The sequence below is a fragment of the Loxodonta africana genome, chromosome 20 (assembly GCF_030014295.1).
Source record: "Loxodonta africana isolate mLoxAfr1 chromosome 20, mLoxAfr1.hap2, whole genome shotgun sequence".
Classification (NCBI taxonomy): domain Eukaryota; kingdom Metazoa; phylum Chordata; class Mammalia; order Proboscidea; family Elephantidae; genus Loxodonta; species Loxodonta africana.
Window position 1 is genome coordinate 54,716,852 of NC_087361.1, and position 26,570 is coordinate 54,743,421.

At 47.4% G+C, this 26,570-nt stretch overlaps 1 protein-coding gene across 1 annotated transcript in view; it reads left to right on the forward strand.

Moving 5' to 3' along the window:
• The window catches only part of HUNK (hormonally up-regulated Neu-associated kinase), a 134,067-nt gene that overhangs the window by 100,432 nt on the left and 7,065 nt on the right, over nucleotides 1-26,570 (forward strand). The window contains exons 6-9 of the mRNA XM_064273184.1: nucleotides 4,410-4,545; nucleotides 13,809-13,971; nucleotides 14,732-14,815; nucleotides 21,817-21,864. Coding sequence (XP_064129254.1) covers nucleotides 4,410-4,545; nucleotides 13,809-13,971; nucleotides 14,732-14,815; nucleotides 21,817-21,864 — 431 coding nt within the window. The remainder of the gene's footprint in view (nucleotides 1-4,409; nucleotides 4,546-13,808; nucleotides 13,972-14,731; nucleotides 14,816-21,816; nucleotides 21,865-26,570) is intronic.

The following is a 26,570-nucleotide window of genomic DNA, read 5'->3' on the forward strand; positions in this document are numbered from 1 at the left end:
GGGGACATAGGGCTTTTCTTTGCAGATCTTATCAGTTAAGGAGGTGATACTGAAGTGGGTAGGCCCTAATCCTCACCCATTATGAACGATGTTTTAAAAGAGAAGGGCAGACACGGAAACAGAGTCACAGACAGGAGGAAGGCACCTTGTGGAAATACAACTGTAAGCCAGGGAATGCCGAGAGACGCCTGGGGCTGCGGAAGCTGAAAGAAACAAGGATCTTTCGCTAGCGCATTCAGAGAAAGCAGGGCCCTGCCGACACCCTGAGTTTGGACTCCTAACCTTCAGCCCTATGTGTCTCAGGATTCTCTAGAAAAACTGAACAAGCGACATATGTGTAGGTTATATAGAGGGCAGAGTAGAACTGCCACGCAGGGTTTCCAAGGAGCAGCTGGTAGATTTGAACTGCTGGCCTTTTGGTTAGCAGCTGAGCTCTTAACCGCTGTGCCACCAGGGCTCCAAAAATGTACATATATGTGTGTGTGCATGTGTGTGTATGTATATGCACATGCACACACACACGTATGTTTATATACACACATAAACATAAAGATTTACTTCAAGGGATTGTGGGGGCCGGGAAGTCCAAAATCCACAGATGAGGCCGCAGGCTGGAGACTCCTGCAGGCTTGTGTCCCAAGATCTGTGGGTCAGGAAACAGGTAGAATGCAGAGATGAGAAAGGGGTCCAGTTCTGCCATATACCGATTTATAATCTGGAAGAAGACCACACCCTAAGACAGTCCCTTTCAACTGATTGATTGATCATATTACATTTGGTTACATCATGGAAGGTGGTTGCATTACATATTAGGTTACATTGTTGTTGGTAGGTGCCTTCGAGTGGGTTCCAACTCATAGTGACCCTGTGTACAACAGAACGAAACACTGCCCGGTCCTGCACCATTGTCAAAATCATTGTTATGCTTGAGCCCATTGTTGCAGCCACTGTGTCAATCCATCTCATTGGGGGTCTTCTTCTTTTTCAATGACCCTCTACTTTACCAAATATGATGTCCTGCTCCAGGGACTGGTTATTCCTGATAATACGTCCAAAATACATGAGATGAAGTCTTGGCCATCCTGGCTTCTAAGGAGTATTCTGGCTGTACTTCCTCCAGGACAGATTTCTCCATTCTTCTGGCAGTCCGTGGGCTATTCAATACTCTTCGACAACACCATAATGCAAAGGTGTCAATTCTTCGGTCTTTCTTATTCGTGGTCCAGCTTTCACATGCACATGATGCGATTGAAAATACAATGGCTTGGTTAAGGTGAACCTTAGTCCTCAAAGTGACGTCTTTGCTTTTTAATACTTGAAAGAGGGCTTTCAGTTAGGTTACATTATGGAACAGCAGCTAGTCTAGTGGTTGGGCAAACCACTGGGAACCATAGCCAAGCTGAGTTGACAAAATGAACCATCGCACTGTGAGAAAATAAATTTCTATTCTTTAAAGCCACCATTTTGTGATATTTTGTGACAGCAGCCCTAGGAAGCTAAGGCACCCGCCCTGGGAAGGTACCTGGCGGCATGAGTAGCCAGGGCTGTTTCTCTTGGGTCCATTCCAGCATCACACCTGGCACCTCCTTTGATGGCAGCATTTCTGCAAAATCTGGGTAACAGAAAAGCACCCCCACCCCTGTTCTTTAAAGGACAACATTAAAATGACAGCTGAAGTCCGTGAGAAAGGGAGAATGTTTATGACCTTTCCTCAAAAGGAAGATTATCTTAGAAAACTGAAAAATAGCTTTACAGAGCAGGAGAGAAAAGTTTGGGACCAGGAGAATTAAGGTGAATTTTCTTAGGGTCTGTTGTCTTGTATGTTGGAAGTTGGATATCATGCACAAAGCTGAGTAAAAGACCATTTCTTATATCGTGACAGCGTCGTGACAGTGCTCCGTCAGATAAGGAATGTGGAAGGAAGATATGCCACTTTGTGGGCTTAGAGCTATAGCAAGACAGATTGTCTTTGTTTTGAAGCGATCTCTGTCATTCTTTGTTCACTTGTGTGCATGCTGAACAATTTCATAGCCCGTGACCTTGGCTCATGTTATAAACATATTTTGCCTATGCTGGGCAATTGTCTTCATTGTTATAATCTCTTATGGATTGAATTGTGTCCTCCAAAAAGTTATGTTGAAGTCCTAACCACAGTGCCTGTAAATATGATCCTATTTGGAAATAGGAGTTTTTTGTTTTGTTAATGAGGTCATTATCAGAGTAGGGCAGGCCGAAAACCTAATCTGTTCTGAGAGGAGCCTTATAAAAAAGAGGAGAATAGACACAGAGACACACTTGGGGGGAGAAGACACCGCGTGGAGACAGAAACACACAGCCGATGCAGCTACAGGCCCAGGAGTGCCAAGCATTGCTGCCAGCTACTGGAAGATGGGACTTTGAAGACTAACGTGCACCTGACCCAAGCCATCATGATATATTCGGTCACCCCAGTGCATGCGAAAGCTGGACAGTGAATAAGGAAGTCTGAAGAAGAATTGACATCTTGGAATTGTGGTGTTGGCGAACAATATTGAATATCCCATGGACTGCCAGAAAAACAAACAAGCCTGTCTTGGAAGAAGTACGGCCAGAATGCTCCTTAGACGTCAGGATGGGGAGACTTCATCTCATGTACTTTGGACATGTTATCAGGAGGGATCAGTCCCTGGAGAAGGACATCACACTTGGTAAAGTGGAGGGTCAGCAAAAAAGAAGACCCTCAATGAGATGGATTGACACAATGGCTGCAATACTGGGCTCAAGCATAACAATGATTGTGAGGATGGTGCAGGACCAGGCAGTGTTTTGTTCCGTTGTAGGGTTGCTATGAGTTGGAACCAACTCGACAATACCTAACAACAATAAACTAGAAGCTGAAATAGATAGGGAAGTCCCTTCTCCTACAGACATGCCCTGAATTCGGTATTCTGGCCTCCTGAGCTGCAATGAACTAAATTCTGTTCTTTAAAGCCACCCGCTTGTGGTATTTTTTGTTACAGCAGCTTAATCTTAAAAGATGCAGATATTCTACTTAGAGATGAACTGGCTTCGTATCCCCAGTGCTTGGACAGACAACGTGAGCTTAGAGAAGGTTTGCTTAATGAAACAACTAGGACATTTGGAAGATTCCTTTGCTGGAGGTGGGAGGAAAGGGGTTATAGGGCTTTCGTATTTTTGTCAACTGTTTCTCGTTTCCTTTCCTCGCGCCCCATGCTCAGCGGATCTGATGTGACTGCAGTGAACCTCGGTTGGCAGAAGAATTAGGGCACACTTCATTACATGCATTTCACCCTAGCAGCACCTTTGTTTTATGGGAGAGCACGAAAGGAGGGGGCCCATCAGGCCATGGGTTCACAGTGTGGCACTTGCCAGAACTTTCTACACGAACTAGAATTTTAAAACTCGAGTCACTCACTATACGGAGTTGACTTAACACTTTAATAAAAACTTGCAGCTCTCTGGCGTCATGGGGGCAGCTCTCTGGTGTCATGGGGTACTCTCTGGTGTCGTGGGGGCCTGGTCTATTTGGCTAAGTGGGTGTGAGCCTCAGTCTTGGTGCTCCATCATCAGTCCATGGAGTTTGGGAAAAAGTTGGCAGCCACCAAGATGGCTTTAAAAGAAAGGACCCAAAAGCAGGACCTCCCAGGCCCCTTGAGACTCTGCTTGTCACACGGTCAAGACCAAGCTGTTGTTGGCTGCCGTTGAGCCAGCCCCTGACACAACAGATTAAATGCTGCCTGGTCCTCATTGAGGGTCTAACTTAGAGTGCCTTTTACCCTTCTGGAGCCTGGTGGCACAGTGGTTAAGAGCTTGGCTGCTCACCAAAAGGTTGGCAGTTGGAATCCACCTGCTGCTCTTTGGAAATCCCATGGGGCAGTTCTACTCTGTCCTATAGGGTCACTATGAGCGGGAATCAAATCGAGGCCAGTGGATTTGGTTTGGTTTGTTTTTTCACCCTTCTGGTTGCTTTCTGAGTGCTCAGACTCTGCCTTGAGCATAAGCACTTTCTGTTTTATTTTCTTTTATCTGCTCGAGCCTGTACATAGAACACCCATTTCTCTGGCTGACTTCTAAACAAGAAGAAAGACTGCAGGCTGCGTTGAGAAGTACAGGCACAGGGAGGCCTGAGCCAGTTTTTGCTTGATCACGTGCCGGTTGTACACCTTAAGCAAGCACCTTTGGACTTCTGGCACCTCTTTTTTTTTAAAGAGCGAGAAAGAAACGGGGCTCAAAAACTTCACGTGCCTGGAGGGCGGTGGGGCTGGATCCAGGCTCAATGAATTACTGAGCTTGTCCAAAGACTCAGAGAACAGATTGCGCAGCAGTGGCTGGGGTGAGCATGGGACAGGCAGGCAGGTGTTCTGTTTGCAGCTGGTGACGTGGGCGTCCCTTTGCCATTGTCTTCACAGGAGCCATCACCTTCCTGCGCTCCCTCCTGGAACCAGATCCCGTGAAGAGGCCGAATATTCAGCAAGCACTGGCGAATCGCTGGCTTAATGAGAATTACACGGGCAAAGTGCCATGTCACGTCACCTACCCCAACAGGTAACTCATTGCACAGAGGGACTCCTCACGGAAGGCGGGGCCTGCTGTATGGGCCCTGGGTATTGCCGGGCAGGAAGCTGCGCAAGATTCAGGAAAAAGCCACGTTTTCTCTTTGCTGTTTTTACCGCCTCGCACCTACACACCCACAGACAAGCCCCTGTCTGTCCATGTAAGGCACTGGAGGCTGGGCTGTCCTGTGTGGTTGTGTGTGTATGCTCCCCGTATGGCTCCACAGAGGGACAGGCCTGCTCCCGAGAGGCCCCATCCTCCAGAGGGACGCCTCTTTCTTTTTTTTGAGTAATATTTTATTGTGTTTTCTGTGAAAGTTTACCCAGCAAATTGGTTCCCATTTAACCATTTCTGCACAGGTTGCTCAGTGACATTTGGTTATGTTTTCCACAGAGTGTCAGCATTCTCGTTATTTCTGTTTTGGTTGTTCCATTTCCAGTAATCTAGTTTCCCTGCCCTCTTCCCTTCTCAGCTTTGCTTTAGAGTGATTGTCGACCATTTGGCCTCATACAGATCTTTTAAAGGAGCGTAGTACTCACAGGAGATATTCTTTATTTTATGAACCGATCTGTTATTTAGCTTATAGGTGACCTCAGGGGGTAGTTTCAGTTCAAGGTTTAAAACGGTATTTCAGGGCGATAGTCTCGGGAGTCTTCTAGTCAGTCTCAGCTGGTTCAGTAAGTCTGGGCTTTTTAAGAATTTGAGTTTCGTTCCACAGGGTCTCTGTTCTATGGGACCCTCTTTCTAATTCACACAAAGGTACCAAATAGACGAACTGGATCCCTAATATGTGTGTGTCTGTGAGTGTGTATCTGTGTGTGCATGTGTGTCCATGTATGTCTGTGAGTTTGTGTCTGTGTGTCTGTGTGTCTCCGAATGTGTATTTGTGTGTGTCTGTCTTTGTGTCTGTGTGTCTTTGTGTATGCGTGTGTGTGTGTGTGTGTGTGTGTGTGTGTAGGTGTCTGTGAGGGCATGTTTGTGCCTGTGTGTGTGTGTGTGTCTGTTAGTTTATGTCTGTGTGTGTGTGAGTGTATGTGTGTGTGTGAGGGTGTGTTTGTGCCTGTGTGTGTCTGTTAGTTGAAGTCTGTGTGTGTGTGTGAGTGTATGTATGTGAGGGCATGTTTGTGCCTGTGTGTGTGTCTGTTAGTTGATGTCTGTGTGTGTGTGCATGCTCCACCAATGACCTCCTGCCAGAAACAGGCAGAGCCTGGGAAAATTGCTCCTCTCCACTGTCAGACCACCCCCTTGGCCTTTCTGCACTGAATCCTCCTGACGAGGTGGGCAGGCAGGGCTTTTGTCTCAGAGAGGAAGTTCTAGAGGAACTTAGGGAGCTCAGGGGGACATTCCTGGGCTCTTCATCCACACTATTGGACCAAATTTATACTTGCCATAGAGGAGGTGGGGCCGTTGGTTTGCCATCTAGAATTCTAGCATTTGGCTCACGGGAGGTAATTTAAACAAAATCTAGATTACTCAGGTTACCAAGGGAACCTGGAAATAGATTGCTGTTTTCCAACACCAGCTCAATTTGGCCCAGTGTCTGAAACAGGCACCAGAAATATTACCCCAATGTGAGCTGGAGAGTGGAGCTGAAGGGCCATGCCTCATTGGGATGCTCAAACTAGAGAGCAGTGCACAGGTTCTTCCTGTTAAAGCTGGGGGCATCGTGGCAGTAGATGAGTCATTAAGCTAATGTAATCACCGTCTAAATGAGCATAATCAATCCACTCAAGGCAGCGGCTATTGAAGGAAGTGGAGCTGGGATTAGAAACATGGTGCCCCTGCGTGTCGGCGCATCTTCATTCGGGAAGCAACATGACGAAGCATCTCCTTTTGTAACTTCTCTGCAAGTTGTAGACAGGCTTTTGTAGATGAGAACTTTTAAATCCAGGCATTCTGTACTGGTGTCATGGGTTGAATTGTGTCTCTATAAAAGATACTTTGATGTTATAACCTTCTGGTACCTGTGACTGTGACCTTGTTTGGAAATAGGGTTTTTGAAGCTGTTATCAGTTAACATGAGGTCATACTAGAGTAGACTGGACCCTAGTCCAAAACGAATGGTGTCCTTATAAAAGAGGAGAGACACAGATACGGAGGGAAGGCGGCCACGTGAAGATAGGCAGAGATTGGAGTGATGCATCCGCAAGCCAAGAACGCCAAGGAGTGCTGGCAAACATCGGACGCTGGGAAGAGGCAAGGAAGGATCTGCCTCCAGAACCTTCATAGAGTGCATGGCCCTGCTGACACCTTGATTTCAGACGCCCAGACTCTAGAACTGAGAATAAATTCCTGTCGTTTGAAGCCCCCCAGTATGGTACTTTGTTACAACAGCCCTAGCAAACTTAATACAACTGGTTTTGCCAGACCGGTAATTTACACATTTGGATTTGATCAGACGATAAAGTTGGACATGTAACTAGTTAGGTGGTGTTATGGATTGAATTATGTCCCCCCAAAATGTGTGTTAACTTGGTTAGTCCATGATTCCCAGTATTGTGTGATTGCCAACCATTTTGTCATCTGATGTGATTATCGTATGTGTTATGAATCCTACCTCTGTGAGGTTAATGAGGCAGGATTACAAGCAGTTATATTAATGAGGCAGGACTTAATCTACAAGATGAGGTTGTATCCTAAGTCAGTCTCTTTTGAAATATAAAAGAGAGAAGCAAGCAGAGACAGAGGAATCTCATACCACTAAGAATGAAGAGCCAGGAAGGGAGCATGTCCTTTGGACCCAGGATCCCTGTGCTGAGAAGCTCCTAGACCAGGAGAAAATTGAGGATAAGGATCTTCCCCCAGAGCTGACAGAGAAAGCCTTCCCCTGGAGCTGGTGTGCTGAATTTGGACTTCTGGTCTCCTAAACTATGGGAGAATAAATTTATTTTTGTTAAAGCCGTCCACTTATGGTATTTCTGTTGTAGCAGCTCTAAATGACTAAGACAGGTGGATTGTGAAGATGGTTATGATCTTGTACACTGAAGAAAACAGGAGCTCAGTGACTTTCGTTTATGAAAGACCCACTAATGTCTTTATACTACAGGCAAGTCAACATTCAGTTGTTAAGTACTCATATCTGAACTCTTGGGGCAGGCATATGGTATTTACCATCTTTATTTTGAAAAACACTTATCTTTAAGGCAAAAAAAATGAACTTTTGATCATGAATTTTCTGGTTTTGCCAGCACGTGGATAAAGGAGTAAGAACAGCGCACTAACGGGCATAAACAACAGTCAGGGGCACAGTGGGCACCTCCCACTGTCATGGCTGTCTCATCACCAGCAGCACCCTCTCATGTCCAGCCACCCGGGGCTGGGTCAGTGGGTGCTGGCTGCAAGTACAGGAGTCCACATGAGTCCCTGCACTTCAGACCAACTGGCCCCAAACCTGGGGTTTTCCTCTAACCCCTCAGTGATGCACAAGTCTGGGAGTTCAGGCAGCACCTGTATTCTGACCTGCTGCCTTCCCCTTCCTCTGTGGGTTCGATAATGTCCTGGAATGACTTATGGAATTCACAGAGCAGCGTGTATACTTGTCGTTGGGTGCTGTCAGGTTGATTCCAACTCATAGCAACCCCATGTGACAGAGTAGAACTATCCCGTGGGGTTTTCTTGGCTGTAATCTTTATGGAAGCAGATCGCCAGGTTTTTCTCCTGTGGAGCTGATGGTGGGGTCACACTGCCAGCCTTTAGGTTAGCAGCTGAGCACTTAACGGTTAGAACGACCAGGACTCCTTGGTATGTGTACTTATAACTGCCTAGCCCTGGTGGTGCAGTGGTTAAGCAGGTTGTCTGCTAACCGAAAGGTCGGTGATTCGAACCACCAGCTGCTCTGTGGGAGAAAGATGTGGCAGTCTGCTTTCATAAAAATTTGCAGCCTTGAAAACCCTATGGGGCAGTTCTACTCTGCCCTGTGGGTCACTATGAGTTGGGATCAACTGAATGGCAACAGGTCTGGGGTCTGAGGGTATGTCTAGCCGGAAAAGATACAGATGAAGAGACACAAAAGCAGGGCCCAGAAGGGGTCCCAGCACAGAGCTTCTGTGCCCCTAGGGGATGAGCTTAACCTCCAGAGAGCTTCCTTTTGGAGAAAGTAAAGAAAAAGTTCTCATGGTTTACATCACTCTCTGCAAAGCTTCTCCTGCTTACTTATTTGGACCTCCAAATTAGTCTCCAGAAGGCAAGAGGAACTGGGGTCTTAAAAGCTTGTGAGCAGCCACCTAAGATACTCCATTGGTCCCACCCCATCTGGAGCAAGGGAGAATGAAGAAAACCAAAGACACAGGGGCAAGATTAGTCCAAATGACTAATGGGTCACAACTACCACAGCCTTCACCAGACTGAGTGTAGCACAACTAGATGGTGCCTGGCTACCACCACCAATTGCTCTGACAGGGATCACAATAGAGGGCCCTGGACAGAGCTGGAGAAAAATGTAGAACAAAATTGTAGCTCATAAAAAAAAGACCAGACTTACTGGTGTGACAGAGACTGGAGAAACCCTGAGAGTATGGCTCCCGGACACTCTTTTAACTCAGTACTGAAGTCACTCCCGAGGTTCATTCTTCAGCCAAAGATTAGGCAGGCCCATAAAACAAAATGAGACTAAATGGGCACACCAGCCCAGGGGCAAGAACTAGAAGGCAGGAGGGGACAGGAAAGCTGGTAATGGGGAACCCAATGTCGAGAAGGGAAGAGTGTATCGACATGTTGTGGGGCTGGCAACCAATGTCACAAAACAATATATGTATTAATTGTTCCATGAGAAACTAATTTGCTCTGTAAACCTTCATTTAAAGCACAATTAAAAGAAGAAAAAAGGCAAGAGGGAAATGTCTTTAAAAGCCGATTTTTTATAATACGTGTTCATGTCAGTCAGTCAACAGGTGTTTACTGTGTGCTCAGTTCAGTGCCCTCTTCTGGGAACAGTCATTTTTATAGACAGCCCTCAGCTGCCTCCTCCCTAGCTCCCACCTGGAGATGGGAGCAAGGGGAAGGAGGTTATAGGTAACACACGACAGACCAAAGTGGCATAAGACGGACTTAATGTGAATTTACCTTGTTAAAGTTTTACTTAGCATTCTGGAACATTTTACCATTCTGTAAAACATCCACACAATCAAAAATCATACAAATTCAACAACTAGGGAGCACCACATACTGAAATTGCTCATTGCAAAAACACTTAAACTATCACCACCATTCGCTATCCAGTTGATGCCAACTCCTGCGACCCCAAGTGTATCAAAGGAGAACTGTGCTCCATAGGGTTTTCGGTGGCTGATTTTTTGGAAATAGATTGCCGAGCCTTTCTTCCGAGGTGGCTCTGGGTAGACGCCAACCTCCAGCCTTTTGGTTAGCAGCCGAGTGTGTTAAGTGTTGGCACCACCCAGGGGGTCCTTTCCATTCATCAAAACGAACAGCCCATCAACATTCCGCGTTTTGCCAGGGCTCTCTGATTTTTTAAGACACCCATCGATCTGAAGGGCAGAGATGGGGTCTCTGCTCCTGCTTTCTTCCCTCCTCTTACTTCTATCTCTGTACCCCAATCTAGAGACACCTTGCACCCTGAGTATGCTCCCTTCTGGGGCCACCTCTGAGCATGGCCACGCCCACCTTGAGTTACCAGGTGGCTTTAAACGATGAAGGCATCTGTATAGGTGTTTTGTCGAACTTTGAGTAATTGGGTTTTCTTTTTTATAACCATGTGATTAGTATTTTTTACCACTAGTCATTGCACCCCACCTCTCACTCATTGTCTTAGTTTTCCAGTGCTGTTATAACCGAAATACCACAAGAGGACGGCTTTAACAAACAAATTTATTCTCTCGCAGCCTAAGAAGCTAGAAGTCTGAATTAAGGCTGTCAGCTCCAGGGGATGGCTTTCTCTGTTGGCCCTGGAGGAAGGTCTTTGTCATCAATCTTCCCTTGGCTTAGGAGCTTCTCAGGCGCAGGGACCCCAGGTCCAAAGGATGTGCTGTGCTCCCGGTGCTGCTTTCTTGGTGGGATGAGGTCCCCCATCTCTCTGCTCACTTCTCTCTTTTATATCTCAAAAGACATAGACTCAAGACACAATCCAATCCCATAGATTGAGTCCTGCCTCATTAACATAACTGCCACTAATTCCACCTCCTTAACATCATAGAGATAGCATTTACAACACACAGGAAAATCACATCAAATGACAATCACACAGTATTGAGAATCATGGCCTAGCCAAATTGGTACACATATTTTGGGGGGTTACAATTCAATCCATGACACTGATTATCTAGAAATTGTGAGATTGTGGCAGACAGGCATGAGGAAGGCAGACTTCATCGGGCAGGTTTTCTTTGAACAGAAGTTGGGAAATCCTGGGGAGAGGGAGAGCAGGAGGGGGCTACACGGAGGAGTGGTGGAAGGGGGTCTGTTCTTGGCGTCTGCCACCTGGTGTGCAAACTTGATGTGTTAATTTCCTTGACTCTGCAGTTCTCGGTTGTACTGTGGGATTTCTCAGAGCCTTATGGTTCTGAAAGGAGCCCTGGTGACGTGGTGGTTAAAGCCCTCAGCTGCTAACCGAAAGGTCAGCGGTTCAAAACCACCAACAACTCCGTGGGAGAAAGATGTGGCAGTCTGCTTCCATAGAGATTACAGCCTTGGAAACCCTATGGGGTTGCTCTGAGTCAGAATCGACTCGACAGCAGTGGGTTTGGTTTTTGGTCATAGTTCTGAGGTTCCAGGAATAATGTCTTGGAACTATGTGGTAAGACCACAGTGCCCTCCAGCAAGCTGCTTGTCTTCTGCTCACAGAGGGCTTTACCGGTATCTCTTAAGGGATCCGAGCCCTGGGGATGCAGTGGTTGAGAGCTATGGCTGCTGACCAAAAGGTTGGCGGTTTGAGAATCCACCAGGCACTCCTTGGAAACCCTATGGGGCAGTTCTACTCTGTCCTACAGAGCCTCCATGAGTCGAGATCAACTTGACGGGAACAGGACACTTAAGGGATCTAGAATGTTCTGTCTGATCACACACACACACACACACACACACACACTCCTTGTACCCTCACCCCACATTCTTGTCCAGAGCATCTATTTGGTGGTTCTGCGTGTCTTTATTTGAGAGGCCGTGAGCGTAGAGATTTAGCATCTAGACTCTGAGCCAGACCTGGGTTTGAGTTCTGGTGCTGCTACTTCCTGCCTGTGGGACCCTGGACAGATCACCTGGCTGCTGTGCCTCAGCTTCTTCATCTATAAAATGGGGATTACAGTAGTACCTGCTCATAGAACTCTCAAGAGGACTAAACAGGTTTCCTTTTCCCCACTGGAATATACCCCTGGCGGGGGCTTGTTGAATGAATGAATGCCTGGCATTGTTTGGGCACTTTGTCCTAAGGACTTTATCTTCACAATAGTCCTGGGCAGAAACACCGAACTGTCTTCCCCGGAGAGCACCCCACTTCACAGCCAAGGCCCAAACACCCCATGTGTGAACTTCTGTGCACATAGCATTCATTGATGCAAAGTGGGGCCTGACAACTGAGTACCCTCGTTTCCCACCCCAAAGACCAGGTGAAGGGTGGGCTCCACCCGCAGCCAACAAGTACATTTTGGGACAAGAACGTCTAATTGTAAAGAAATTTGGGAATCGACTGGGGAAATAGGAATGTAGTCAGGATATTAGATAATATTAAGAGGTTATTAAGGAAACCTGGTGGTGTAGTGGTTAAGCACCTGGCTGCTAACGAAGGTCGGAGGTTTGAACCCACCATCCGCAGTCTGCTTTCATAAAGATTACAGCCTTGGAAACCTTATGAGGCAGTTCTACTCTGTCCTGCATGGTCACTCTGAGTTGGAATCTACTCGACAGCAACGGGTTTAAGGGGTTATTGAAACGTTGGGTGCATTGATGGTCTAGTGGTTCCGTAGGAGATGTGGATAGATTTTAAAGATGCATATGAAAGTGTTTAGGAGTGAGATGTCATGATAGCTGAAATTTAAATCACTTTAGCAAAAAAAAAAAAAAAAAAAATAGATGAGGCAAGTGTGGCAAAGTGTTAGACAGAGATCAATAGCTGCCATCGAGTTGACTGACTCACAGCGACAGAGCGAAATGTTGTTGGTCCTGCATCATCCCCACCACGGCTGGCATGTTTGAGTCCATCGTTGCGGCTCCTGTGCCAGCCTGTCTCACTGAGGGTCTCCTTTGCCTGCGGCGACCCTCTTCACCAAACACAAGGTCCCCTGCTAGTAATTGATCCTTTCTGATGATGTGTCCATAGCAGGCGAGTCAGACAATGGTTTGTTGTGATCCACAGGGTTTTCATTGGGTAATTTTCAGAAGTTGATTGCCAGGCCTTTCTTCTTAGTCTAGAAGTTCCACTGAAATCTCTTCACTGTGAGTGACCCTACTGGTGTTTGAAATACTGGTGGCATATCTTCCAGCATCACAGCAACACGCAAGCCACTGCAGTACAACAGACTGGCAGACAGTGGTGGTAGCAAGGTGTTAACAATTGCTAAATCCAGATGATGGGTATAAACCCACTGCCGTCAAGTTGATTCTAACTCATAGCAACGCTATAGGACAGAGTAGAACAAACCCATAGGTTCCCAAGGCTGAAATCTTTACAGGAGCAGACTGCCACAACTTTCTCCTGTGGAGCCCCTGGTGGGTTAGAATCACCGACCTTTTGGTTAACAGCCAAGTGCTTTAACTACTGTACCACCAGAGCCCCACGTGATGGGTATGCATAAAGTAATTATACCGTTTCCCTTCACTTTTCTGTGAAGTTTTTCATAATGAAAAGTCAAATGAATGGATGGATGTGGATGGGTGGGTGGGAAGGTGGATAGATGATGGATAGATGGATGTGGATAGGTGATAGATGGGTGATGGGTGGGTGGGTAGATGGATGGATGGATAGGTGGGTAGATGAATGAGTAGATGAATGGCTGGATGTGGATAGGTGATGGATGGATGGATGGATGGGTGGGTGTGTGGCTGGACAGATGAGTGGATAGATGGGTGGGTGGGTGCGTGGATGGATGGATGATGGATGGATGAATGGATAGATGGATGGATGTGCATAGATGATGGGTGGATGGGTGGGTGTGTGGGTGGATGGGTGGAAGGATGGATGGATGGCACTGATTGTCCACAGGAGGCCTGTGTGGGCCAGCTGTGCTGCTGTATTTGTGTGCATTAGGAGGCCCTGGAGCCTCCCCGTGAAGGTGGAGAAGTGATGGGTTCTCCCCACCTCTGTGCAGGATCCACCTGGAGGATCTGAGCCCGAGCGTGGTGCTGCACATGACAGAGAAGCTGGGCTTCAAGAACAGTGATGTGATCAACACTGTGCTCTCCAACCGCGCCTGCCACATCCTCGCCATCTACTTCCTCCTGAACAAGAAATTGGAACGCTATCTGTCTGGGGTAAGGGGGCCTCGTGGTGGGTTCTTGTGCTCTTTCTGGGAAAAAAAAAGCACTGTTCCACTCAAAGTGTTTCCCAGCTGCTGATACTTGATCCTGAGCTGTTAATTTAACCTCGTGTGAGATTGCGTTTCCTGAATGTGGAATAAAATAGTAGCAAAACCTACTTCTCAGGTAGCACCTTTTATCTGAGGTGTTTTTCAAATATTTCCCGTAGACGTAAGCCCTGTGCAGAATTGTGAATTATTCAAGCTCTTTTCACTTTAGCTTCTCCGTTACCCTTTTGGTTTGCTACCTCTGAGTTCTTTGGGTTCCCCATGTTGTAGGCTTTGGGTACTTCTGTGGCCATAAAGGACTCCCTGGGTAGTACAAAGAGTTAACACACTCAGCCGCTAACATAAAGGCCGGAGGTTGGAGTCCACCCAGCAGAGCCTCAGTGGAAAGGCCTGATGATCTCCTTCTGATAAATCAGCTACTGAAAACCCTCTACCTCATCTACTCTGAGACCAGAAGAAGTAGATGGTGCCCAACGACCATAACTGGTCATTTGGTCAGGGCCATGGAAGATGGACCCGGATAGAATGGGAGAAAAATGCGGAACAGAAGTCAAATTCCCAAAAGGCCCAGACTTACTGGACCTTGAGACTGGAGGACTTCCTCAGACTTATCACACATGGCTTTTTGTTTAAAAATTAATGACTGCAGAATGAACATTCTTATTTCCTGAGAATTAAGCCATGTTTTTTATTTTCTTCTCTGGCAGAAATCCGACATCCAGGACAGTGTCTGCTACAAGACCCAACTCTACCAGATAGAAAAGTGCAGGGCCACCAAGGAGCCCTATGAGGTGGGTGACCAGCACAGCAAAGCCAGGATCTCCTCTGCTCCCACGGTGAGGGTGGAGAGAAGTAGTTTATTGTGGGACATCGGAGTAGCGGAAGACAAGTGCTTGCTGTCCTAGCTTCACAGGCTTCTATAACAGAAATACCACAAGTGGTGCTTTAGAGAGCGGAAGTGTCTTGTCTCATAGTTCTAGAGGCTAAAGGTTCAAATACGAGTCTCAGCCATGTCGATTCCTCCTGTGAGCCTGTCTCCTAGTTCTGATGTCTGCTGGCGATCATTGGCGTTCCTTGGCTTGTAGGTGACCCTCACATAGTGTCTGTGTTCCCCTGTGTGTGCTTCTCTGTGTCTATTCTGGTCTTTTTTATAACGCAGATGTGGTTAGGTTTAGGATCCACCCTACACTGGTATGACCTCAACTGATTGGGTACATTACACCAGATTTCGCAGATGGTCATGACATGACATTACTCGTAGGGTAATTACATTAGATTATATTATGGAAGGTAGTCCGCTCTACTCAAGGCCAGCTGATTTTATCACATGTAACTATACTATGACAGCAGTTAGACTAGTGTGCGGCCGTGGACAGAGAATCAGTGACGAAGCCAAGGGTAGCCAGGAGGGTGCAAGAGATTCAGGAGGAAATGATACTGTCCTCCCCTCCCCCAGCACCTGGTAACCACTAACCTGCCTTATGCCTCTGTCCCCATGAATTTGCCTGTTCTAGATATTTCGTATAAATGATCCTTTTACAGAGTTCCTGGGTGGCGCAAGCAGTTAACGCACTCAGCTGCTAACCGAAAGGGTAGAAGGTCAAGTCCACCCAGACATGCCTCAGAAGAAAGGCCTGGTGATCTACTGCCAAAAAATCCTTCATTGAAAACCCTATGGAGCACAGTTCTACTCTGATACACATGGGATTTCCATGAGTCCGAGCTGACTCCATGGCAACTGGTCGGTTTGTCTGGCTTATGGCATTTAGCATAATGTTTTCAAGGTCCATCCATGTTGCAGCCTGTATCAGCACTTTATTCTTTTTTATGGCTGAATAGTATTCCATTATATGGATAGACCAACTCTATGGGGGCAGTTCTACTCTGTCCTATAGGGTCTCTATGAGTCGGAATTGACTTGACGGCAACGGGTTTGGTTTTGGGTTTTTTTATATGGATACACCACATTTTGTTTATCCATTTATCTGTCGCTTCAGGAGTCTTCCTTGACTCCGGCCTTCCTATCACCCCCAGAGCCAGTCCATCACCAAATTCGGCCAGTTTGACTCCTGAACCTACCTTGTAGTCCCCGCCACATCACCATCACCCCACTGTGGCCCCAGCCAACATCACCTCCAGTCTGGACACCTTAGTCATCTAGTGCTGCTGTAACAGAGATACCACCAGTAGATGTCTTCAACAAACAGAAGTTTATTCTGATAGTTTAGTACACCAGAAGTCTAAATTCAGCCTTTATGCTCAGTCTCACAGCCTTGCTCAGCTCCCTCTGGGTGTCAGGCCCCTGCACTAGCTCCTCCCCCTTCTGTAAATGCTTCGTGTCTCTCTTTGCCATAAACCAGGCGGGTCGTCACAGGCCCCTGTCCTTCCCTGACCTCTGCCATTAGGCCGCGTCCCTCCAGCACCGGCTGTTGCCCCCTGTTCTGCATCTGGGAGCTTGTCCTGTTTGTAGTTCTGCGTTCATTTTGGGTTTATTTGATCGACACCTCTCCCCTGCAGGACTTGTGTAAGAGCAGGAGCTGTGTCCCTTCTGCCCCTCACAGTTCCCTAGCACGGGTTGTCGCTAATTGCCCCTGAGTTGGTGCCAACTCCTGGTGCCCTTTCGTATAACAGAACTAAGCGTTGCCCGGCCCTGCGCCATCTTCATGATTGCTGGTACGTGTAAGACAACACTCCAGACCTGCATGATGGTCACAGCTTGTGCTCAATTTCTAGATAGCCACAGGGCCATTAGAAAAAAGGATCTCTTTTTTTAAATAGCAATAACTAATATGGATTGTTCCTTAAACATCACGTCCTTCCGTTTAGAGCCTGAGCACACGTTAGCACATGGAAAGCAGCTTTCATTACGTATAAGAATCAGACAGCGTACAACAGAAGTTCCATAATCAGCAGTGCCCCCGACTCAAAAGCTGTCTGGGTAGAGCAGACGACTCTTCCATGCACACCCCACTTGGTGCTATGGGTGAGGGGCTTAAACGAGGCCTCCCTGCTGCTGGTCTCCCTCTGGCCAGGCAGGCCCACTGAGGTGAACTGTAAGCTACACTGTGTGTGCCCCACCTGCACCACAGCTGAGGAGACAGAAAACTTCCTCTTCCAGCTGTTTTATATCCCAGGCTACGTGGCTAATCGGATCTTTTTAACCTTCCTAACAGATATCCAGGGAGCCCTGGTGGTGCAGTAGTTAAGTGCTTAGCTGCCAATCGGCAGTTAGAACTCACCAGCTGCTGTATTAGTTTTCCAATGCTGCTATAACAGAAATACTGGAAGTGGTTGGCTTTAACAAACAGAAATTTATTCTCTCACAGGCTAGTGGGCTAGACGTCTGAGTTCAGGGTGCCAGCTTTGGGGGAAGGCTGTCATCGTCTTCCCCTGATCTAGGAGCTTCTCAGTGCAGGGACCCCCAGGATCCAAAGGAGGTACTCCCCTCCTGGTTCTTGCTCAACGGTAATGAGGTCCCCTTGTTTCTCTGCTAGCTTCTCTCTTCTATATTTCAAAAGAGCTTGACTGAATACAGCCTAATCTTGTAGAATGAGTCCTGCCTAATTAACATAACTGTCTCTAATCCTGCTTTATTAACATCATAGAGATAGGATTTACACACATAGGAAGATCACATCATATGACACAAAGGTGGGCAATCATAATACTGGGAATCACAGCCTAGGCAAATTGACACGCATTTTGGGGGGACATAGTTCAATCCATAACAGCTGCTGTGGGAGACAGAGGTGACAGTCCGTTTCTATAAAGACTTACAGCCTCAGAAACCCTATGGGCAGTTCTACACTGTCCTATAGGGTTGCTATGAGTTGGAATCCACTCGATGGCAGCAGGTTTTTTGGTTTTTAACAAATGTCCTACTGCATCATGACCCACTGACTTCCTGAGGTGGGGGGTGGTTAGCCCAGAATTTTATCTTTTTAACCCCGCTGACAAACATAAAGCCTCAGTGAGGTGGTGGTTTGTTCTGGGGTCTAAAGATGCCAGCAAGGAGAGAAATGGAGAAAACCATGGCCGTCTGGCTTGTCCGAAGGACTTAACTCCTCACAGTCTGGTTGAGGCCATTGTGTCAGTCCATCTCATTGAGGGTGTCCCTCCTTTTTGTTGACCCTCCTACTTTACCAAGCATGATGTCCTTCTCTAGGGATTGGTCTCTCCTGATGACATGTCCATGGTAATCGAGTTGAAGTCCCACCATCCTCACTTCTAAGGCACATTGTGGTTGTGTTAGGTGCTCAGTGAATTATTTTCAAAAATGAACGAGTGAGCATATCAAGTGGGTCTTGACTCAAGTGTCAGAAAATGGATGGAATTTGGACCAGGAGAGAATAGAACTTTCTAGGTGGGACACATAGCCTGGTAGAGAGAGGGGATGCACGTAGCATAGCACACAAGTCCCATGTCACCACCAAATAGTCATGTCCTCAGACGGGGGAGAGGGAGGGTATCTGAGGCCCAGTCACCAGCACCGAAGGTGGTCGCCCCGGCTGGGGTCCAGGGACCCAGAATTCACTGTTAGGTCCCCTGGCGCGTGATGTGCATTTGCTTTTTCTGTTGTCGTTAGCTGCCGTCGAGTCGGCTCTGACTCGTGGTGACCTCATGTATAACAGAACGAAGCCATCCTCGTAACCGTTAGTAAGGTTGACGCATTGTTGCAGCCACCGTGTCAATCCATCTCATAGAGGGTTTTCCTTGTTTTTGCTGACCCTCTGTTCTACCAACCATGATGTCCTCTTTTAGCGGTTGATCTTTCCTGATGTCCAGAGTGAGTGAGCTCAAGTCTTGCCATCCTAGTTTCCAAGGAGCATTCTGGTTGTATTTCTTCTTAGACTGATTTGTTCGTTCTCATGGAAGTCCACGGTATATTTAGTATTCTTCACCAACACCGTAGTTCAAATGCATCAGTTCTTCTGTTTTCCTTATTCATTGTCCAACTTTCTCATGCATATGAGGTGATTGGAAAGAGCATGGCTTGGGTCAGGCGTACCTTAATCATCAAAGTGACATCTTTGCTTTTCAGCACTTTAAAAAGGTCTTTTGCAGCAGATTTTCCCAATGTGATATGTCATTTGATTTCTCAACTGCCTCCTTAGGACCTCGATAGCACAAACAGATGTACTGGATGCCCCCATGTCTATGCCTAAATGACTTCTAAGCCACTTTGCCAACATTTGTGTCCATGGCTACCCTTGTCCTGAGTCTCTGTGATGAGTGTCAGAAGGTGCCAGAACTGTGTTTCAGGTCCTTTTTTTCTCTGATCCCTGAGAACACATGGTGAGCACTTTGAACATTTGTTGAAATATTTGATGGTTAGGATTTAAATAGGAACACTAATGGGAAAACAAGATTTCAGTTTCCTATGATCCAAAATTTTTTTTTTTTTTAATGATCCATTTGCTTTCTCCAAACTCAGCGACACGTCTGCTACCTGAATTAAGGCTGTGACTAGGTTATCCAGCTTGTCTCCTTTGGAACCCAGAAAGTGGAACAGAGCCAGTTAGAAAACGTGCTGGGAAGGGTTTTATGAGTAAAGCCCACTTGAGGCCTCTGTGGCTTTTGTTGCCGTTGTCATCAGCTGGTCTTGGAGGAGAAGCTGCCAAGACATGGGGGTAGGAGGTGGCTGGGCGGGGGGCAAGGGAGGGGTGAATAGGAGTTCCAGGTTGTCTCCAATCTAGCTGTGGGCCTGTGTCCCCCAGGGAAGGCTGAAACTGTGTCCTGTACCCTGAGTCCAAGCAATGGCCTCTTTGTCCTCCTTCATTCCCGTTCTTTCTTCCTAGGAGACAAAGGAGCTGAATTAGGTTGAAAGGAACCTCCCTCTGGGGATCACAGATGTGATTTTTAGGACTTTATCGTTTTCTCTGTCTCTTCTTCCTGCAGAAAGCAGAGGCTAGATCTGTGAGAGTGGGGCGCATAGCTCATGTAAAGACAGCTAGACATCTGGGCTGAGGGACTCCCCTCCCCGTAAAAGGGGCCCTCAAGGACAGTGGGGATCAGGGAAGACAGCCATTGTTCCAAAGCTGACTTAGTAAAGCCGGAGTCCTGGAGATGCAAATGGTTAACACACTCCTTTACTAACTGAAAGGATGGAGGTTCAAGTCTACCCAGAAGCACCTCGGAAGAAAGGCCTGGCTATCTATTTCTGGAAAAGAAGCCACCGAAAACCCTATGAAGTACAGCTCTACTCTGACACACATGGGGTCGCCCTGAGCCTTGGTCAACTCGATGACAGCTTTTTTTTTTAAAATTAAAGCCGTCAAGCCGAGTTTTTTTCAGTAACACCTTTAAAAAATAACCGTAATATGTAGAAAAATGTAAAAGAGAACTAGGAGTATTCTCTGCAGTGGCAAAGTAACATGGCTGTTTTGGGAGAAAAGTTGTGCAGAGCGTGGCTGGGGGGCTCTACATTTAAGGGTAAAATACTAAAATGCTCACTTTGTGTCTTATTTCAAAATTGAGACAAGTTTAAATGAAGTTTGAAATCAGGCAAAACTGCTCTATGCTTTTAGAAATTGGGTGGCAGTTCCCTCTGAGGACAAAGGGGCTGGGTGAGGATGTGGGGGCCCTTGGGGTGCAGGCTGGCCTTTGTTTATGGATCCGGGGGCTGTTCCCTTGGGTTGTGCTGTGTGTGAAAGTGCATTGAGTTGCTCCTTCACCGTGAGCGCACTCTTCTGTGCCTTCAGCTTTGGTTAGAAGCGTGTTTGTATTAGTTTCCTGGGCCTGCCATAACTAAAAATCACACCAAAGAACCAAAACCAAACCTGTTGCCATCGAGTCGATTCCGACTCACAGCGACCCTGAAGGACAAAGTAGAACTGCCCCATAGGGTTTCCACGGAGCAGCTGGTAGATTTGAACTGCCAACCTTTTGATAGCAGCCAAGCTGTTAACCACTGCACCACCAGGACTCCTAACACCATACACGGGTGGCTCATAAAAAACCAACCAAACCCATTTCTGTCGAGTCGATTCCAACTCATAGTGATCCTGTAGTCCAGAGTATGGGTCCAAAACCCAGAACCAAACCCAGTGCCGTGGAGTCAATTCTGACTCATAGCGACCCCATAGGACAGGGTAGAACTGCCCCATAGGGTTTCCAAGGAGCGCCTGGTGGATTCAAACTGCCAACCCTTTGGTTAGCAGCCATAGCACTTAACCACTATGCCACCAGGGTTTCCAGAGTATGGATGGCTCATACAAATTGAAATTTATTGTCTCACTTCTGGAAGCTGGAAGTCCAAATCAGGGTATCGGCCACGCTGACTCCCTCTGAGGCCCTGAGAAAGAATCTGTTCCACACCTTTCTCCTTGCTTCTGGCCGTAGCGCCAGGTGTTCCTTGGCTTTAGGTGCTTCTTCACCTGGTGTGCATCACTTGTCCCCTGTCTCTGTGTCTCCCTCTTTTATAAGGACCCACCTACTCCTGACTGACCTTATGTGAACCTCATGATCACATCCACAAAGGCCTATTTCCAAACCAGGTCACACTCAGGTGCACGGGTTAGGACTTCAGCACGTCTTTTGGGGGCACACGATTCAGTCCATAACAATCTTTAACATAGCAGTCTTGAACTTCAATAAAAAGTTTACCTAGAAAGTCTTTTCAGCACGTCAGTTCGGCTCCTGCTTCCATGGCTTTCCAGGAGTTTGGTTTTTCTGTAAACATGGAAAAGGACAATGTTCAACAAAGCCACAGAGCAAGTAGCGGTGGGTGGAGTTTGGGGAATAAACAGCAGGGGTAGCTTCCTGGGTTGTTGAAAAGTGCTGCTTTTCACAGGCTTCCCTGGACACCTGGGCAAGAGACTTTGAATTCCATGCTGTGCAGGTAAGAACAAGGGACAGGGGTTATGATCCTAAAAGGTTGGACGAACTGTGCCCAGGGCATCCAGATTCTGTACCTGCCCTCCCCGCTGAGCCGGAACTAAAACCTGCGGACCCCTGCTTGGGCGTGGGTCTGCCAAGTGCTTTCTGCGTTTAATTAACCTTTTTGTTTTGTTATAATTACACAACCTAGCTGTGCATTTGCAAGCCTACCTGTGTGAGAAATGAATTCTCCAATGGCCCAGAGATTCCAGGCTCAGTGGCCTCATTTATGAACCAGACCTTTTTCTCAACTCACTCTAGTTTTATGCTGCTGCAAAATCTAGGCTTTGTGGCTTCCCCCTTATGCAGGGGGCAGCAAGGACCCAAAACCTGCCAACACACAAGCTCTGGGCCCCTGGGTCACCCTAAGTGTGCGTGATTAGTAGTACCTGGTTCACCTCTGCTGTGCTGGTCAGGTGAGGGCTCACTCATCATGAAGGAGACGTCAGACCGGAGACGCCAACGCCAGACTTGATAGAGTTGCTCAAAGAAAACAACTTCTGCTCGCCTCAAGCCCCGGTGCTCCGCGTCCAGCAGCATCCCCTAGTCAGACTTGAGTGTGTCGTGGAAACGTGGACTTCATGGGCAGCAGGTTTCCTGCAGCCTGGGGTGATGGCAGGAGCAGCGGCATCTGTTCTGGTCAGTGGAGGCATTTGCTGCTCGGAGGATGAGGCAGATGAGGTGTGGGGTCTGTTCTATACTCAAAGAGCTGGGAAACACCCACCTTCTGGGTTGCAAAGGAGAGAACACTGCCCTCAAGGAGGATTGACCTGCACGGGGTCCCCCCGTGAGTTACTGAGAGCCAGAAACGGGTTCCAGGCTTCCAGACCACTGAGCTATAGACATGGCTGCTGTCACCGGTGCATCACACAGTGAAGCAGAGCCAAGAAGAAGGGAGAGCAGGTGTGGCTATTGGGACATAGGGGCCTGGAGTTACTCTTCTACACCACTGGCTTGGATAAGTTGGAGGCCCTGTCCCTGGGGACCAGTACCTCCGGCTCAAACCCCAGAGGGAGGGGACTAGGCTTCTGGAGCTGCAGACACCTCCCTCTGGAAGCTCTGTGGATCATCACTGTCTTCATCTTCTAGTGCTGCCCTAAAAAGTGCCTCCAAGTGGGTGGCTTTAACAAACAGGGAGTTATTGTCTGACAGCTCTGGAGGCTAGGAGTTTAGATCAGGGTGTCGGCTGTGTTGGTTCCTCTGAGGATTCTCTGCTCCAGGCTGCTCCCCTAGTTTCTGGAAGCTCCCACAGACCTTGGCATCCCTTGGCTTGTAGCTGTTTGCTCCATCCTCAGATGGCTGTCCCTCCTCTCTGTCTCCTTGTCTCTTCTCCTCTTTTATAAGGATGTCACTCAGGTGGGGTTAGGATCCACCCTCGTGTTAGCTGTTAACATCTTCAGAGACCCTCTTTCCAAACAAGGCCACCTTCCCAGGTAGCAGGGGTTAGGACTTTAGCGTATTTTGTTGGAGGACACAATTCAGTCCCTAACGGTCACCCACTGGCTCCTCCCTCTCTTCAGTCAAAACAATGCATGACACCTGCCCAAAAGCAAAGACGAGAAGGCAGGAAGGGACAGGAAAGCTGGATGAAAGGACCCGAGGACCCCGGGGTGGAAAGGGAAAGGGGGAGAGTGCTGACACATTGCAGGGATTTCAACTAATGTGACGAAACAATTTGTATATAAATTTTTGAATGAGAAACTATTTTGCTCTGTAAATGTGCACCTAAAACACAATAAAAAAACAAAAAACAGTGCACTACATTAGAAGAGTATTGGCTAGGTAATCATAGTATGTGTAGTTTGCAATGGAGGCCTCAGCTGGTCCCCTCTTTGACCTGCTCTGAGGGGTGCGGGAGGGTGACCCGAGCGTGCAAACAGGAGGTGCTTCAGACAGAGCTTGAATTCCATGATCTGCTCTCAGAGGCCCACGGGGTGTTGGGAAGTAGTCAGACCCCTGCAGGCAGGCAGCCCGTTGCTGGACAGGGCCCTGGAGGATGCCTCTAGAGGGGGAGCCTAATTAGTCCCTCTGAAGATCTTTTTCTGTCACGTAAGGCAATCTTTTTTAAGGCAATCTAGCATCCTGCTCCTCAGGAAGTTTCTTTTGGAGAAAACCGGCCGTGCAAATGAAGAGGTATAAATGGGTGATCAGTTTACACATTTTGTGGCATGTGCTTAGGGGGCAGTGAGATTGGCTGGCTGCAAGCAAACGCGTTTTCAGGGGATTCTTGACCCTTTGCACATGGACTGACCCAGCGAGGGTTCCTGCAGGGAGCAGTTGTATGGTGAATTCTTGCCATCGCCCTAGAAACCGGTTACTAGGAAATCACCTAGTCTTTTAGGCTGGAGAAGAAAGTTCTGGGGGAATTTTAGAGGAAACACCAGCATCAGGATCCTGGAATTCAGTTCAATAGGGGTGGCTTTAACAGGGTTTCCTGGAATTTTCATTTACCCTTTTTCCTGCCCCAAAGCTGGCCTTCTGCTCATTGCCAAATATCCCTTTGCCACTTATGGCAGAGATTTCTAGAGCCAACCTTGGCCTCTTTGCACAGAAAACTCTCATGCATCTCTTGGTGCTAATAAACTCTTGTCTGGGTGGCGATGCTGGCTCCCAGAAATGTTGCATCTTGATCCTCTAGCTTTTCAGAGCCCAAAGAAGGGTTGGGAAGGAGAGACATGGACCTACTAAAGGAGATGAATGAAATGAAGTGAAAGGAGAGAAGTGAGCTCCGGGCAGCTCTCCAAGCAGAGGAGTCGAAGGCAGCAAAGGTTTTCTCATTGTTTAGAAAAAAATCCTAGACAAAGGATAATCTGCAATTTTGTCTTTTCTTCCAAATATTGTTTTAAAAGTGATGACAAAAGTGCCTTCAGTTTTTTTCCCCTGTGTTCACAGATAGAATTGATGAGTTTTGTATAGAAATAGAGATAGAACCCAGCAAGAGGAGGAAATTCTGCCAGGCTTTTCAGGAAAGGCCAGTCGGTGGGGTTGGGGTGTGAAAGCTTGCTCTCCGTTGCCTTAGAGAAGAAGGTGGACTGTTAAGGTTTCACAGAGTCAGAGAGGGAAGCAGTGGAGAAATGTGATTGTCCTCTGCTGGCCTTGACCAAGACAACCTGGGACTCAGGGCCTCATTGACAGCATCCCCGATAATAACCTGGACCACACAGCTTCTCCTATAGCATCGTGGATGACAACCTGGCTACACAGCTTTCCCTACAGCATCCTGGATGCCAACCTGGGACCACACAGCTTCTCCCCAGCATCCTGGATGACAACCGGGCTACACAGCTTCCCCTACAGCATCCCCGATAACAATCTGTACCACACAGCCCCAACAGCATCCTGAATATTGTCTCAGGAGCCCTGGGAATACAGCGCAGTCCCTGCCTCAGCCTCAGCCACCACTGGGATTGCCCCTGCCCCTGGCTTCCAGCAGGCAGTACTGAGTTAGAGGTTAAGAACATCATCTTCAGGGCTATGATATTCTGAGTTTTGACTGGGCTCCAGAGTAGATTACCTCACCTGGAAAAGGGGTAACAGAATTTACCACCTAGCCGGGCGTGTTCTCAGTGTGAGGCCTGGCACCCCAAGTGTCCTCTGTGAAGGCTCACGGCAGCTGTTCTGTTGCTGAGGAAGGAGTTTCCGGAAGCTCCTCCTCTCCTTTCTTTCCATGTCATATCTCCACTGAGGATGATCCACCTCAGTGAAGAGTTAGACCCCCAGCAGACTCTGGCCCCTCACGGTGAGGCACAGGGCTCAGCATCGCCAGCTCCCATTTACCCCAGCTGTCTTCTCCCACTCAAAACCTGGCCAAAATGAACCCTGATTCCATAGAGGCTTTGAAAAGCCTTACTAGAAAAGGCTAGGAAAGAGCAAGAGGATGTTTTCTTGGGAAGCTTTTCAACAACATAAATGAAAAATAGATGAACTCTCTTGAATTGCAAATGCTTTTAAAGTTTAAGGCAAAAAATGTGAAAATCTCTCTTCTTTTTCTCACCCGCAGTAAGGTCAGGGATGTGGTTTCCTCTGTTCAAGAATAAACCTCAAACAGGGCCGTGAGGGTCAGGAAAAGGACTTCTGGGTGGCATCACCCTTCCCAGAAGCTTGACCTCAATTTAATTCAGTTTGGTTTCTACTGGCATTTTTTTCCCATTTCAGTCACTGTTTACTGAGCTTCCTCAAAGAGTCTGGCATTATTCCAGAGGCTGTGGGGTTGAAGATATATAAAAGAGTCAAATTCACTCCCGTCAGAGGATTGTAATCTATAAAGGCAAGATGTACAGCAGAAATGGCTAAATAGTGCCAGTTTTAAGTATACACCCAAGTGTTCACCCGACGGAGGGGTAGAAAAAAACGGTAACTCACCCAGATTTGCTCAGGGTGATAGATTTTTGCTCACACTGTATTGGCCACTTCCTTGGCTTGACTGATCAAACAAGAATTGATGTTAAACAGGGAGCAGTTACATTTAAGTTGCCTTTTTGCAAAGCCACGACTGTGGCCAGATTCTTAGACAGTGGATTTCCAGAAGCCCCCATCTGTTTTGCCCTCATTCCTTCAGCTTGTTCCCAAAAAACCCACCTCCCACGTTTGCACTGTGGTGTTGGGGAAGAATATTGAACATACCATGAACTTGCAGAAGAACAAACAAACGGGTCTTAGAAGAAATAA